This window comes from Leopardus geoffroyi, chromosome B4 (assembly GCF_018350155.1).
Source record: "Leopardus geoffroyi isolate Oge1 chromosome B4, O.geoffroyi_Oge1_pat1.0, whole genome shotgun sequence".
Classification (NCBI taxonomy): domain Eukaryota; kingdom Metazoa; phylum Chordata; class Mammalia; order Carnivora; family Felidae; genus Leopardus; species Leopardus geoffroyi.
This window is the reverse complement of record NC_059341.1, coordinates 85570185-85586637: the sequence shown is the minus strand read 5'-3', so window position 1 is coordinate 85586637 and position 16453 is coordinate 85570185. Positions and strand designations below refer to the sequence as shown.

The 16453-nt window shown below is 40.5% G+C and overlaps 1 protein-coding gene across 3 annotated transcripts in view; it reads left to right on the top strand.

Moving 5' to 3' along the window:
* LRIG3 (leucine rich repeats and immunoglobulin like domains 3) overlaps positions 1–16453 on the top strand; it is a 53131-nt gene that overhangs the window by 24635 nt on the left and 12043 nt on the right. For all 3 annotated transcript variants that reach the window (XM_045467161.1, XM_045467162.1, XM_045467163.1), the window contains 9 exons: positions 5993–6124; positions 6944–7087; positions 8100–8243; positions 8545–8688; positions 9083–9226; positions 10152–10232; positions 11135–11206; positions 13604–13675; positions 14174–14337. In XM_045467161.1, the coding sequence (XP_045323117.1) occupies positions 5993–6124; positions 6944–7087; positions 8100–8243; positions 8545–8688; positions 9083–9226; positions 10152–10232; positions 11135–11206; positions 13604–13675; positions 14174–14337 (1097 nt within the window). The remainder of the gene's footprint in view (positions 1–5992; positions 6125–6943; positions 7088–8099; positions 8244–8544; positions 8689–9082; positions 9227–10151; positions 10233–11134; positions 11207–13603; positions 13676–14173; positions 14338–16453) is intronic.

Genomic DNA, 16453 nt, shown 5'->3' with positions numbered 1-16453 from the left:
CAACTTGTAATTCTTTCATAAATGGGTGCTAAACTGGTTGTTTTTAAATTATATATAGAAATCAGTATTTCCTTGGGCCAGGCTGACCCCCACTGTATTGGTCCCCATCAATACAGTTAATACGCTTGTCCTGTGGTTGTATAGAAAGACCACAGATTCGGCAATTTGTTAGCTGCTGTCACTGAATTGGACATAAGTGATATGGTTAGAGTAATGCATTCTAAGAAAAGGGGGCATTGCAACATATACGGTTCAGAGTAAACTTTACTGCTCACACCTTCTCTAAAAGGTAAATGCCACATGCATATAACGTTCTCTGAATAGCCAAGATTGCACGTCTTTACACATCACAGTTGAGAAACTTTAAGCTACCTGTTACCTTGTGCAGTATGTAGGAGACAGTTGAAACTATTGACAGATATTTCTTATTCATCAAGACGCTACAGTTTAATTAGTTCAGGAATTCCAGTGTGGAAAAAAACTGATACTCTGGTTCCTCACAAAGAATGTTCCACTCTCAGACTCTGGAAATAAACAGATACCATTTATATCCACTTAAGAGTCCATGAAATTCTTTTGAGACTTTTACACTTTGTGGAGATAGTAGTGAGTCAGAAGGTAAATCATCGTACCAAGTGATCATGTCACTAGCCTCGGAAGTTATATTTTACTGTTAATAATTTAGTCTGGGTTTACATTCAGTGCAGGTGTTGAGAGTATTGGAACAAATTGAGACATTCTTATAGATGGGAATGACACATTTGTCCATTTTCCAAGCGGTTACAGACATTAAAATGCCAGTACAGGGCTGTTCTGCTCAGTAGCTTCTCAGACCTGATCGAGACGCAATCCTAGTCTGTGTCCCATGCTTTACAAGGCCTTCCATGTCAGCGGCACAACACACGAGTGGTAGTGGCGAGTGGTGCTGAATTGGGTTCCAGTGTCCAGAGGCTGCAGAACTGGAAACCTGAGCCTGTATGTCAGGGGAGGAGGAAAGCACAGCCTGTGTCCTGGGGAACCAGATGAAGAATGGTGCTTCACCCCCAAAGTTGATCGCTAGGCAGAGGTCATTGTTATCCCGACACACCACCATTGGTCCTCTGCACCCGCTGGTGCTCCTGCACCTGGTCTTACCTGCCCTCACAAGTGTTTCTACCCACCGCTGCGAGAGCAGCCTTTCTAGAATGCACACCTGATACTGCCACCCCACGTTCGAAGTCCTCTGCCCTCCCCCCCACCCCAGCTGATTGAGACAAAGGTCCAGTGCCTGCAGTGGTTTACAGGGTCCCACTTGGCCTGCACTCCTCTTCTCCCAGCTACCTCACTTTTGGATTCATCTCTCCCCAGTCTTGACCCAGGAACTCCCTACTCCAGCCATCAAGGCTTTCTTTCTTTCATTTCTTCCAAGGGAAGCCCTGCCTTACTCATACTTGGTTCTGCTTGGAGCGCTAGCCCTGTCTCCTTGCTCTGGGAAGTTCTGCTGACCATTGCCCCCCCCCCCCCCGCCCCTTTTACTCCTAAAAAGTAAAGAGCTGGTCGTTCTTCTCCCACTGCAGTCTTATCACAGCAGTTATCACTCTGGTGACTGGTTTCATCTGCCTGCGTCTTTGCCCCACCAGAACGTAAGCTCCGTGAGGTCAGGGACCATAACCATCTTGTTCCTTGTTACATCTTCAGCACTCACAGAGCAAATATCCCATAAGCAAATGGTAAGCTTTATTTGCCTCAGCGTTCTAAAGGTATTGGGTAAAGTGGGCCGGAAGTGGGAAATTAGCAACAAAGTGAAACAGCATGGTTGGTCCTGAGAAGCCAAGGCTATACCTGTGACTCCTGTTTTTCCTGTGGCTTCTTGGAAGCCTCAGGGAACCATCTGCGTTCCGACAGCCCAAGCCCCCAGATCTGTGTGTGTCCACAAGGGACTAATTATACTTGACCTCAGCACTGATTTGACCATGGAACACCTTGTACTGTCAACAGACAGATGACCAAAATGTTCACGGTCCTTTTTAGGTGGATTTGCACAAGGTTAAAATGCCTTCTAGTACTTACACGACATACATGTTGTCAATTTTGAACAATGCAGAGATGGCATTTCCACATCAAGTCGTGGAAAAAGGCATTCACACTGTTTTGTTTTCGTTAAAGCATTGCACATATCCTGCCAAAAATATTAACTGCAGTGCTTTCAGTGTGTTCATCAATTTTGGCATTTATCCATATTTGGAGAAAAATTAAAGCTGGAGTTGAATTGAATCTTTGTCTTTTAGAAGCGCCTGTTTGTGACCAACTCTATTAGAATTATGTTTATTTTGAGGGTTTTAGGTGATTAGAAAGGTTTTTCAATCTAGTTTTTAATGGAGCTGTCTCCTTTTTTAAAAACTCTTGCATGATATAAAGCAAGTTTGTTTTGTTTAAACTGGTACATATCAGGTGGTTATTTGTCAGTTAGTCTGAGAGCTAATACGAAACTGGTATTTGGATTTAATTCAGTTCCATTAGAACAGAGTTAAAATTCTGTGATACAGGGACTATTATCCTGGCAGTTGTAAGGGATTTTTGTGCGAGGAAGCAGGGCTGACAAAGAGGGCACTGTGCACACTCCGTCTGTAACTGAGCACTTTCACACTGCAATTTAGGAAGTGTGCAGTTCAGGAAATTGCTGGCTTTGGCTGGAGCATACTTTAACTGCAAGGAAAATTTTATTCGTCACTCAAGTAATTGGCAGTTTTAATACCTTGTTCATAATTACTTAATAAACAAACGAACATATAAACCAAAGATTGTATGGCCTGTTATCTAACCTGTAGCCTTATTTGACCAACGTGATAGACACCTGTAGGCCTCCCTCTCCTTCCCACAAAAAACCAGGTTGTTCCGTTTATTGCAAAAATCTATAGCTGAGCGTTTTCTTTGTGTTGTTAAACGTTAAGTGTAGCTGTACCAGCGTCAGACAGCCTGGGGGCCAAAACCAGATGCAGAGTTTGATGGGAGGTAGCGACTAGGGACAGGGAGGGCGGTGGAGACGGAGGGGCATTTCAGGGTTACTCTACTGTTTGTGGGAGGACATCCTGGTAATGCAAACATTTGGGTTATGTGTTTAAGAGAACATTTTTGTCCCCTAAAGTGTGGTTTTGTTTAACCCACACACCCTGACCCTAAGGCCCTGTGGCTTTTCTCTTGGACTAAATCCATCTCCGGGACCTAGAAATTGACTAATTGTCTCTGTTGCATTACCCTATACCTCACAACTAGATCAAGGAGTTTAAACACTGGCAAATCCAGATGTGGGAAATGGTCAAAATCAGAGGTCATGGCTGACTTGACTCTAAACAAAGTCTGTAAGACTTTATGGGAGTCTAAGGGGCTTGATATTTGTTACTTGTAAATAGGACTGTTAATCCTTTATTTTTTTTTTTAACCTTACTATTATCTCAGACAAATTCAGTTCTTAAGATACACATCACCTATGCCTGTTACCTTGTATAGGATTATTTCGAAACATAGATTCCCAGATGACTTGGATCAAGACATGAATCCGTGCAGTCCTTAAAAGTAACATATGGAGGGTTTTAACAGTATTTTGACAAGTTTTGTTAGTTTGTTTATTTTTATTTTTATTTATTTTTAAATTTTCTTACTGTTTATTCTTGAGAGAGAGAGAAAGAGAGAGACAGAACGTGAGTGGGGGAGGGGCAGAGAGAGAGGGAGACACAGAATCCCAAGCTGGCTCCACACTCCGAGCTGTCAGCACAGAGCCCAGTGCAGGCTCGAACTCACTAACTGTGAGATCATGACCTGAGCCGAAGTCGGACTCCCAGCCGACTGAGCCACCCAGGCGCCCCTAGTTTGTCGTTTAAATAGAAAGCATCCAACCTGTTTTCTCCCCTTACTGTCCTTTCTGGCAGGGAAATCAGCACCCGACATTGGCGCCTATTCAGGAAGTTGGTCTTCTAGAAGCTCTGGTGTATGGCAAATACATGCAAACCCCTGGGTTATCTTCCTGGGGTACAAGCAGGACTGGGGAGACCCTGTTTCCAGGGCATCCTTACTGTTGGCATGGTGATGGCTCTGTGAGCCGGTGTTGATTCCCACATTAGTTTGAAACCAGAAGTTAAACATGTCTGCAAGAGTGGGAAGTAGTGGCCCTTTCTGGACGTGCATCTCCATGTAAGAATTGAATTGCCAAAATAAATCTGACACTGTGTTTTATGAAATAAGCCTTGCTTTGGGACCAATATGGCTTTGTCAGGTTAAAAGCTCTAGTTTCTTAATTTTGCAGTTACCTATAATATCTACACTAGAGAAATGCTGTTAGGATTAAATGGCACGACATATGAAAAATGCTTAGCCTCGGCTTGACATGTGAGATGTTCTCAACATTATTAGATTTCATATACAATCCAAGACAGGGGTAGAGACCTATCCCTACTTTCGCTACAGTTTGGCAGAGAAGATCAGCAGTGTAAAAGTGCAATGTCAGAACACAGTGTAGGATCTTGTGAAAATACATACGAGGTGCTCCTAACTCAGGGACCTTCTGAGATGGTGAGAGGCCTGTGAGTTATAATAATGCAAAAGAGCTGAATAAACTGAAAGCACTATAGAAATAAGTTATTGGTAGAAAGATACACATATGAGCTGTATTTCCTAAGTTTTCTCATTAAATGAGGCTTAACCGTAGACTATGTATAAAAACGTCAGCCTGTGACATTCACAGAGTTCTGCCCAGAGCCTTCAGATTGTTTCCCTGTTCCTTGGATTGTAAGGAGACTTTTTTTGCAGGTGGACTCTGTTTTCATCCTGTTTCTGAGTTCTGCCCAGAGCCTTCAGATTGTTTCCCTGTTCCTTGGATTGTAAAGAGACTTTTTTTGCAGGTGGACTCTGTTTTCATCCTGGCCTTCCTACGCTTCCAACCTTGACATGTTGTTTTCCCCCGCCAAATGATGGTTTAAGAAGTCCACACTTCCTGATCTAATATGACAAATAAGATGGCTCGCACATCAGTTTGATTCCTGTTCTCTAGCAAGATTGTCATTTAATGCTGACTTTCCCCTTGAAAGCTGTTGTGTTAATGACCTTTTAAGAGATTGACTTGGCCTCTTGTTTTGTTTTGTTTTTCATTTGTGATCTAGTGTAGGGCTCACCAGTGGAACTTTCAGTGATGAAATATTCTGTATGTGCACTGACCCATTTGACAGCCACCAAGCACATGTGGCTGTCGAGGACCTGAAATGTGGCTACTGTGACTAAGGAACTGAGTTTTAACATTTAAATTTAATTTAAAGTGCTACATATGGCTACCTACCATATTGGTCATCATGGTCAGGTGTTTAAGGCTGTTAATGTCAAACCTTATTAATCTAGTTCTCTAGGAATTCTTTAGACTGGTGTGCTTTTTATGTAATACTTCTATAATATTCAAAGCCCTGGAGCACATCCACTGCTTTTGAAGACTGTATAGCAATACATTGAAACTTGCTGTCTCTTAAAGAAAAAGAGAGCTCTCTAGCATGGCTTTAAAAAATAACCCCAACCTGATGATTATTTTAAGGTTATTGGTACCTATAGTGTGGGTACTCTCCAGGAGAAGAATTAGAAATAGATTAGGAATCAAGAAAAAGAATAGGGAACTAACACACCAGTGCCTAGAATGCCAACTCGGTGCTAGTCATTTTACATAACATATAATAAAATGATAAGGAAGAAGGACTGGTAATAAAATAACATAAAGAAAAATCAGTTTAAGTGCATAGCACCTAGGTAACCACAACTGGTAAACACATTCAGATTTACATAGGAATGTTTTTCATACATTCTAATATTATGATTTACTGTTTAAGGCAAAATTGAAGTGACTTAAGAGTTGCTGTTTAACTTTTAAAAGTACAGTTTAGAGCAATCAATTTTCCATAATCCTGAAGAACAAATTAGGAATGGCCTTTCAGATTGTTGTACTATTAACCTTGTCATCTGTGTTATCCTTAAATTCCAGAGCTGGAAACAGGATTGTTGAAGTATTACCTGAACATCTGAAACAGTTTCAATCTCTCGAAACTTTGGACCTGAGCAGCAATAATATTTCAGAGCTTAAAATTCCCCTTCCACCCCTACAACTCAAATATCTGTAAGTCAGTTCTTCTTTAACAAAAATATTCACCTATGATGAAAATATCATTGTAATAATAACAAAAAATCAACTTTAGGATATAATAAAATCTGCCTTTTTTTTTAATTGCTGGTGTATCAGCCATTTAACTTTTATTGATGTGTAATTTGCTGTAAGCCCAAATAACCACAATCTTTATTTTGTTGTTGTACTTTTGGATTACAAAAAATTTAGACATCCGGGGCACCTGGGTGGCTCAGTCGGTTGGGTGTCTGACTTCAGCTCAGGTCATGCTCTCACAGCTCGTGAGTTCGAGCCCTGCGGCAGGGTCTGTGCTGACAGCTCGGAGCCTGGAGTCTACTTTGGATTCTGTCTCCCGCTCTCTCTGCCCCTCCCCCACTCATGTGCCCCCACACGAGCTCTGAAAGAAATAAACATTTCTTTGTTCTCGCTCTCAAAGAAATAAACATTTTAAAAAAATGTAAACAAAAAAAATTAGACCTCCTTTGAGTGTTAGAAAAAAATAGGTGGAGTTAAAAGGGCTCCTTTGAAAAAATTAAACCACTGCTTGTTTCATTAATAAGTGAATTTTATAAAAATTGGATAAGCATCTCTAACAAACTTGTATAACCTTCAGATATTCCAGTCACTCTTTCCTGAGCAGTACGTGTGAACCCTAGTTTAGCGTTGGTCCACAAGGACCTGAATACTTAATTTTTAAAGTGTCCATTGTTACAGATGATAGTTAGGTTCTCTGGACATTATAACACAGAGAATGTTTGTGCTTTAACTTTCCAAAGAACCGGAAAGAGCAGCTCATCTTCAAACTTTTAACAGGTATATCAACAGCAACCGGGTCACTTCGATGGAACCTGGGTATTTTGACAGCTTGGCCAACACGCTCCTGGTGTTGAAGCTGAACAGGAACCGAATCCCGGCTATCCCCCCCAAGATGTTTAAACTGTCCCAACTACAACACCTGTAAGTAAAATGTTCTTTTAGATATTGTTTCCTCAGCTCCTCCTAACCCTTGGCATCTGTTGCCCAAAATCCACAACATGGCCAAAGGAGTTTAGAAGCAAGGATGTGGCTGTCTTTCCATCGAGAGCTGGAGTGGTAGAATTTCTGAATTGGAAAGAGCCTTCACAGTCACCTAGTGCAGACTCCTGCCTGACAGGGCAGGTTAGATTGTTACTGAAGGAATGCACAGTGTAATCATTGAACAATCTCCACACAAAGGCGTCATTGTGGCACAGAAGACATCGTGGGTGACTCTCAACAGCTGTGGTTTGTGAGAATAATACCGACAACTCCAGGAGGCTCTGATAGCTTAAGTGGCTGCAGAGAACTGTCTCGTTAATAGCAGTGGAATGATCTGTGAACAGGCTCCTGCAACACAGTGGTTTTCAACCTTGGCTGCACATTATAGACACTGGGGAGCTTTTAAAAATCCCAATGTCCAGGCCACACCCTAGACCAATTATATTAGAACCTCTGGGGGTAAGATCCAGGCTTCGGTAATTTTTAAAACTCTCCGGGTGATTCCAGTGTGCAACCAAGGTTGAAAAGGACTGCCTTAAAGAGAAAGCATTAAACATAAAAAGAATCGTCAAAGAGAGTAACCAACCAACTTTTGTAAGCAGGCTAAGCTTGACGGCCCTGCCCCCGAAATAGACCTCATGCTTTAACATTATATTCGGTATTCTCACTCTGGATAATTTAGAGACAAATATACTGAGTAGATGACCATTTAGAAATTAAAGTGTAGTCTAGTTTCAGTATTTCATTCTAAAAATACATCACACGTTTCAGAAGGAAATGCCCTCACTGCTAATAAATCAAACTACTTCTCACTAAAAATGTTTAGTAATTTAAAACATTCCATGTAATTTAACACCAGCTGGTTTAACTATATTATAGTAATGTTGCATTTTATTACTAACTCCAGAATTTATCATATAAGCTAACCGTTTAACTGTTATATCCAATGCAGTGAACTGAACCGAAACAAGATTAGAAATGTAGATGGGCTCACATTCCAAGGGCTTGGTGCTCTGAAGTCTCTGAAAATGCAAAGAAATGGAGTAACAAAACTTATGGATGGAGCTTTTTGGGGGCTGAGCAACATGGAAATCTTGTAAGTATGGCTTATCCTACAGTTCCTGCTTAGGTAGTACGACCATGGACCACGCAGTGAACATGCAGTAGCTTTATTTGAAATCCTATGTTACAGTCTCCTCATTTAATACCCAGTTTTGTTTCAGGTAATGTGACTGAAATTTAGAAGCACATGGTACTTTTGGCTGATGCCTTTATATCACAAAAGCTAAACATCTTGTAACAATAGGAATATGTAATAGGTTGTAATCATATGTCTCCTTTGAAAAGACTAGATAATGAACTTTTGATCCTGCTTTTGATTCTTATTGTAAATGTAGGCAGCTGGACCATAACAACCTAACAGAGATTACCAAAGGCTGGCTTTATGGCTTGCTGATGCTGCAGGAACTTCATCTCAGCCAAAATGCCATCAACAGGATCAGCCCTGATGCCTGGGAGTTCTGCCAGAAACTCAGTGAGCTGTGAGTTGCCTTTTATTCTCCCCAGGTTTGAGAGCAGGGATCATGCCAGAGCATGAGCTTCTTACCACTGATCTGTGAAATTTTCATAACAAAGTTTCCAAGGTGACAGCTTTTTTCACATGCAACCTAGTCATATTTTTGTTGTGATAAGTTGAAGCCAACTCTGCTATTTGACTTCTGGGGCACATGGGCTAAATCAGTGACGGTTATTTTCAAATAAAGAGAATTTTTTTTAATTACTAGGATTAGAAACAATGTTTACCTGAGTATTATTAAGAAGGCAGAGTGTCAAAATAAGAATTATTGTGGTTACATACATCACCTGTTGTTTAGAAAACAAATCGTTGTGTTGAATTGGAAAATAAAAGCTGTTGTTTGTTTTTTGTTTTTACAGGGACCTCACTTTCAATCACTTATCGAGGTTGGATGATTCAAGCTTCCTGGGCCTAAGCTTACTAAATACACTGCACATTGGGAATAACAAAGTCAGCTACATTGCTGATTGTGCCTTCCGGGGGCTTTCCAGTTTAAAGACTTTGTAAGTTACACATTTTGCTCTCCGTACATGAACCTAATTGGTTCCTAAATGTGCCCACTTTTCTCCAAGCAGATTTCCTTTGTTGTGAAGGAAATATCTACAGCCTCAGAAGTAGTGTCTTAATCTTTCCCAGATCAGTTTGATTAAAATAGGTCCATTTCATCCATATGTGTTTCTTAGAGGGATTAAAAAGGACAATGATCAGATTGGTTTGGTGATTACACTTAGCCTTCTCAGGATCTCCAGGAAGTTGGTAACTGCTCAAAGGGGAAACGATTGTAAATCCACTGATTTTTCTTTATAAAAATGCAGATTAGAAATTACCCAGAGCGAAAAGATCTACAAAGGGCAGCAAAGGAAGATGCCTGTTTATCATACAAGTTATATCCAGATTTAATCCATCTCCTAAGAGAAGAGAAAATTTTGAATTAATTGACCTTTGAAATATCTCTGAAATGTTCATTTTAATGTTGTGCAGTGGGTTTTTGGTTTTTGCACTGTCAGAAATTTTTGCTCCATTCACTGTTTGAAGCATGACATAATTGAAAGACATGCTGTGTGCTTTGGCCAATTCCTGCTAATGTGGTTGGAGCTGTGGTTTTAAAGTTTAATGTATTTTTCAGACTGTTCAGGTCTTTCAGAATTGAGTCATCTTGATAGAGGAATTAATAGGACAGGTTCAACTGTCTTGATTTTTGGGCAGCAATACTTAAAATGTTGTTGAGGGAGGAGGGCAGGGAGAGAGAAAATTTTGTATTGTTTTGAAAGGGGTAGAGATGATGTGAGGGATCATGAAGAATTTGTTACAAATTATATGCCACTTGGGCGGTGATCTTAGCTTTTTGAGCATATCTCTAAGGGGAGTGTTTGTATCTTATGTTAAATATCTGGTACCGGTTTCAGTAACGTTTCTTTCAATAATTAGGGATCTGAAGAACAATGAAATTTCCTGGACTATTGAAGACATGAACGGTGCTTTCTCTGGGCTTGACAAACTGAGGCGGCTGTGAGTGGGATTTGCTTCATGTTTGTCTCACTCTCTGACCTACACGTTCACTGAAGGTCCAGTCTACAGGTTCACATTTGGAAGAGTTTAGAACTAGAGGCTTTATATCTGGTTGTTTCCCTTGGACATTTTCCCAAATGAGTATTGTTACACAAGATGGGTATTAATTAGCTTTTCTTCCTTGGGATGGTGGTTTTGTTCAACACTTGGTGAGTTGTAACTTATTTTAATATCTAGATAAGAGTGTTAAATTGTTTTGAGTGCTTAGGCTCTTGGGATTATCATTGTATAAAAATTAATATGCTTACTAAGTCCACCATTTTGAACCTTTCAGAGTTGTATTCTGCTCATAGGAGTTTTTAAGTGGAGTGAGCCAGTGTCCACTGATAGTACTGCAGTAGGTTCTAAGCAGTAGAGAAGGAAACCCTGCTTCTATTTAGCCTTAAAGTGGCCTTGTAGATGGCCAGATTCTGGGTTTTAAGTTTTCGGGTTGAGTTTCATATAGCCCTAAGCTTCTGTGGATGATGAAAGTGTCCATGAGGAGGAAAGGTAAAGAGAAGATCTCCACTATATCTTCTTTACTGATTATAGTTTTTGAGACCATTTACTTGGAAGAAAGTTTCTACCTCTTCCTCAAAAGACTTTCAAAATCACTGCTTTAATTTAACTGCCAGAGTAACTTACTGAATACCTACTTTTGCTGAGTTCTCTGCTGAATGCTTTGAGACCCTGCTGAACTGTATTACTGAAATAGATGGCATGGATAACATTTTTACAGGATATATTATTTAATTGAAGAAAATAGAATTATTCACAAATGATTTTAAAAGCAATTCTTTTCATGAGAATTCCATCCCCAAATGGCTTTAACTGTTCCAATGTAATTTTTTTTTTTTGCCCAGAATACTCCAGGGGAACCGGATTCGATCTATTACCAAAAAAGCCTTTACTGGTTTGGACGCATTAGAACATCTGTGAGTGACTGGAATTTAGTTACCCTAAAGGAATCTGAGATGGTTATCTACTTATGTGTCATGAAAGATAAAGTAGAATGTAATTTTGTTGGCATCCTTTCTGTACCATAAAGTATATTTACATATCTGCTTATCCTGTACCTATTTGTCTACCTATCTATATCTTCATGGCAGTATGTAGGTATATATTTTCCTTTGCATTTGAGGACATTGCTGCACGTTATTGGGTTTTCTTTTAGTTATTTTTCTCAAGCGGTGACATATTTAGTTTTCAAAAACCTACCATTTATTGTATATACATGTCAGGCATTATGCCAGGTATTTATATACAGTCTCATTTAATCCTCATGAGAAAACTATTCAGGGGCACCTGGGTGGCCCAGTTGGTTGAGTGTCTGACTCTTGATTTTGGCTCAGGTGATCCCTGGGTCATGGGATCGAGCCCCACATGGGGCTCAGCGCTGAGCGTGGAGCCTGCTTTAACATTTGTCTCTGCCTCTGCCTCTCTCCCTTGCTTGCACTCCGTCTCTAAAAAAGGAAAAACTATTCAATAGCTATTACTACCTTTATTTTGAAGTGAAGAAATGGAAGTCCAGAGTGTCCATTGATTCCATCGAACAGTTAAGATGGTGACTTGAATTTTAAAGATTCAAAGACCACTCCCCGCGGTCGTCAGGCATGACATTAGGAGACTAGTAGCACTACTGGGAGGCTTTTAGTAGTTTGTTGTTGTGGTTAATTGTAAAGCAGACAGTCCGTTTTCCACCTTTGTTCTTTCTCTTTTTCCATTTTGCTACCAGTCCATCGGCTAGCAATTGACAGAAGTAGGACTCAAACCGGGGCTGCCTCTGCCGTAGGCGTCCCTGTGCCGAGCAGCTCTCACCTCCACGAGCTCTGCACCACCCCCTCTTAGCAACTCCTGGCACACAGTTTTGAAATGACATTCAGGGGCTCAGATATTTCCAGCCACTAGGAGGGCAAGCTAGCCAACCTTGGTAGGAGTCGAAACCTGCATGAGCTTGAACCGACCAGCTTCTTACAACTGGATCTGTGTTTTATACTTGTCCAGCAAAAGTACAAAGTGATACTAAATGCCTCCACTCTGTTAGGGAATGTTTGTAGCCAAAAGTTTTAATAACTATTAACTTCGACAAAAGATGTTCTGATTTACAATACACATTTGGTTGTGCCCGTGTTTGCACTGCGTATCAAGAGGGAAGATTTCACCATTATCCACGACCACCTTGTTGTCTTCTGACTCACTTGTTAGTTTGAGGGAGGTTTGGATGGCTAGACACACCGACAGAAACAGTTCGGGCTGGAGGAGGGTGATTCTGCATTGCAGAATTTGGAAGGGCGGGCCAGTGTTGCTGGACTTCTTGAAACAAATTGCTTTCAGAGGGAAACTAGCCAAAAGGGTTTGTCATCTGACCCATTCCATTTCTGGGAAAGTGGAATTAGTGGATCAGTGGAGTATTGACCTCGGCTTTAGCTTTCTAAACCTTCTTGACTCTCCCAGCCTCTTTCTCTGCCCATGTTTGGTACCTTCACTCTGTCCTCTCTTGCCCCTCATCTCATTCAAAATCCTTTTTGTACACTCTGACCTGTAAAGAAAACCAGAGTAGTAATCACTGTGGAGAGTGCTTTAATTCAAACTGCTTGTAGGTACTAGTTACAAATAAAGTCAGCCTAGAATATTCTCTGGTTTTACTAATGCGCTTCCCAGAGTGTGTTACGGCAAGTACATCTCGTCTGAACACCGTACTGTCTTTAGCAGTGACATACATGTGTGTTGCAGAATGGGCTACTAAGAGCATAGGTTTTGAAATTGAAACTAATGGAGTTTGCATCTTAGCTGTGCCTGTCATGCTGAACAAGGTAGTAAAACCATCTTCTTTTGGGTTGCTGTGAGGAGTAAATGTTAAGTCATTTAACCCAGTGCATGTCATAGAAAGGATTTGATGCATGATGGGTTTTTTAAAAAGGATAACTATGAAGAATTTTAGTTGTGTATTTAAAAGTTACTCTCAGTAACTTCTGAAGTTCTAACTTCTCAAGTTACTAACTTGAATAATGAGAAACAATAAAGTATCACAGCAGAACAAGCCATATAACTATTTAAAAAAATACAGTAGAACAGCTTAGGCCCTTAGGAGTCAAATGACCTGTACATAATGATATAAAGCAAATCTCTTTTACTATAACAGAACCTACCTCTGGTACAAATAGATATTCTTGTTCTTTGATCTAAGTTTCTTGTGTTCTTCTGGAGTTGCATGGTTTAAATATTTTAGCACATGGAGTAGTTCGGTGAATGGGGTGAGGAGTGTGGGCCCAGCCTTTCCCTGAGGCATGCAGTGACCATAATTCGCTCTAATGTATTTTATTTGTTTTCAGAGATTTGAGTGACAACGCAATCATGTCGTTACAAGGCAATGCATTTTCACAGATGAAGAAACTTCAGCAATTGTAAGCTTTTCTTTTTCCTTCCAAGGGTGTCAAATAAAACATGGTGGGGGGAGCTCTCATGAGGTATGTCATCCTAGATCACGTGTCTATGAAAAGTGTCTAGCACATTCTTAGCATTGCTTAATTTTTATACCAGAAAGCAAAGGGAATTGGTTATTTGTTCCTTTGGTCAAAAAGAGGAGTATCTTTTTGTTTCTGTTAGGAATTTACAATTTACATTTTTGGGACCTAATGCAGGTCAATGAATATCCCAGTAACAGGTCTTCAGTAGTGAGAGATTTTTGATATATCATCAGCCCCTCTCCCTCAGCAGGTCGGTAAGAACAAACAATATGGTGCTAATACATTTCTTACATTTTAAGGTGGACTAGAGAACATTTATTTCATAGGGTGTATTTGGTTTCCACATTCATTGCTTTGTTAATATTTACTTGAGTTAGTTTACTTGTAGAATCTGCATTTCATATAAAACAAATTGAACATAATTACTCTCCTCAGGCATTTAAATACATCAAGCCTTTTGTGCGATTGCCAGCTAAAATGGCTCCCACAGTGGGTGGCAGAAAACAACTTTCAGAGCTTTGTAAATGCCAGTTGTGCCCATCCTCAGCTGCTAAAAGGAAGAAGTATTTTCGCTGTTAGCCCAGATGGCTTTGTGTGTGGTGAGTGTACCTGTTGCCTCTGCATTCCTTCTTTTTCCCTCCAGCTAATGGTTTTGAATAAGCTTATGTTCCCTGTCTCTTTTTTTTAATGTTTATTTATTTTGAGAAAGAGTGCAAGTGGGGGAGGGGCAGAGAGAAAGAGGGAGACACTGAATCTGAAGCAGACTCTAGGCTCTGAGCTCTCAGCACAGAGCCCGACGCAGGGCTCAAACTCATGAACTGTGAGATCATGACCTGAGCTGAAGTCAGATGCTTAACAGACTGGGCCATCCCTAATGGCGCCCCCTAAGCTTCTTTTCTCTTAATGAAGCTTCCGTGTCTGCTGAGGTAGACGTAAATGGATCTATCGTGATGATTTTAGTGTTACAGATGAGAGTTTTCCAAAATGTCATTGTTTTGACATCAGGGTGGTTTGATGGAAAGAGTAGGACATTGGATCTTGGGAGAATTGAAGGACAGGGGCAGCCCTCCTGCTTCCCTAAATCTCAATCTCTGTGTCCGTGAAATGGGAACTCTGTGGACTTCCCTTCCCAACCGTGGGGTTGTTGAGAGGCTGAACTAACCCCTGTGTAAATGCTGTGTATTAAGAGTAGAAAGAGAAAAATTATCTGCTTATGATTGATGGGCCGTTAACAATTTTGCTCCCGGTGGGTAAAGCACTATAAGGAGTAGAAAGTTTGAATTTATTATAAATGAATGTAAGGTCCATTGTCAAAGCATCTAAGAATCTCAGCGTCAGAAATCTCATACTTCACATTGCTAGTCAGCAGATCGGATCAAAACCCAGGTTCTCATCTCCCTGGTGCAGGCTTCTGTCTACCACACCACACTGCTGTTTACTATTCACCACCATGGAGACCTTTGTAAAAATAAATGTGCACATAGAACACGAAATCGACTTGTGCTTAAATTTTAGCGTGTGTGTTAAGATATTACAGAACCTAATTTTACATTGGCCTTTAAAAATTTATTTGAAACTGCTTTGCCTGCGATTGTTTAGTCAAGTACAAGAAAAATATATTTTTTTAGGTTGCAGCATTAAACAGTGCCAACGGTTTCTGGAAATAAAATGTCTGATGTAGCTTTTGGATCTAAATAAGCTTTTGGCACTCATCTAGAAGGGCCTGAGCCATGCCTTTCCCATGGTGCTTATTTCACAGTTCTCTAGTCTCAAGATAGGAACGCGATTACTTTGAGACGTACATATGGTGTCCTTAGATTTTTCTGTCACTCCTTCCATTGTGGATCTAAACATTGATATACCAGATGAGAATTTTAGAATAATTCCACGGAAGGAGAAACCATCCTGATTACAGCATGGTATTGGAAGTGTGCAGCATTGGAGTTACCAGAACATTCCCATGCCCCATTCACGCATGTGCAGACACAGAGGTATACATAATCATTCTCATTCTCTCTCTCGCTCTCCCTCTCTCCCTCTCTCTCTCTCTCTCTCTCTCTCTCTCTCTCTCACACACACACACACACACACACACACACACACACACACTCACACACACTCACACACACTCACAAGTTTTTCTAGAGCACCCAAATAATACATTTCAGTATTTCTAAGCTGTTTTCCTTCTGGGTTTAGACCATCTCCAAGAAACTGCAGTTCAAGAAGGTAACTTTTCCAAAAAGTAACAGAGAACTAAAAATAGCTGTTTGGAATGAAAGAGTTGCTCAGCTCTAATTATAATGTAGCTCCAACAGTGTAGCACAGCGGCCTGATTGATTGTCCACCCGAAACCCCAGGCTGAAGCCAGGGTCTCACAGGAAGTTTGAAAGATGCTTTTTCTTTCACTGCAGGATTATCTTTTTCTGCTGTATCTAAAAATTACTGCTTTTTAATATGGGTTCTGTCTTTGGTAAATGGGGTGTTAATTGCTCTTTAGTGATAGTGATTTCTTAATTTCCCTGGTGCTTACTTATGGGTAACATGGAAAAAAAATCGCACTTCCCCAAAACAAGTAGCATTTAAGTATGATCTCTGAGCCTGGAAGTTCCATAACTGATTTCCTCTTGTATCTGTATGAAAAAAGCATAAGGGGCCTAGGATAACCTATCTTCCAAAATAGCAGTCTCCTCTCAGTTAGTGACTGATAAATAA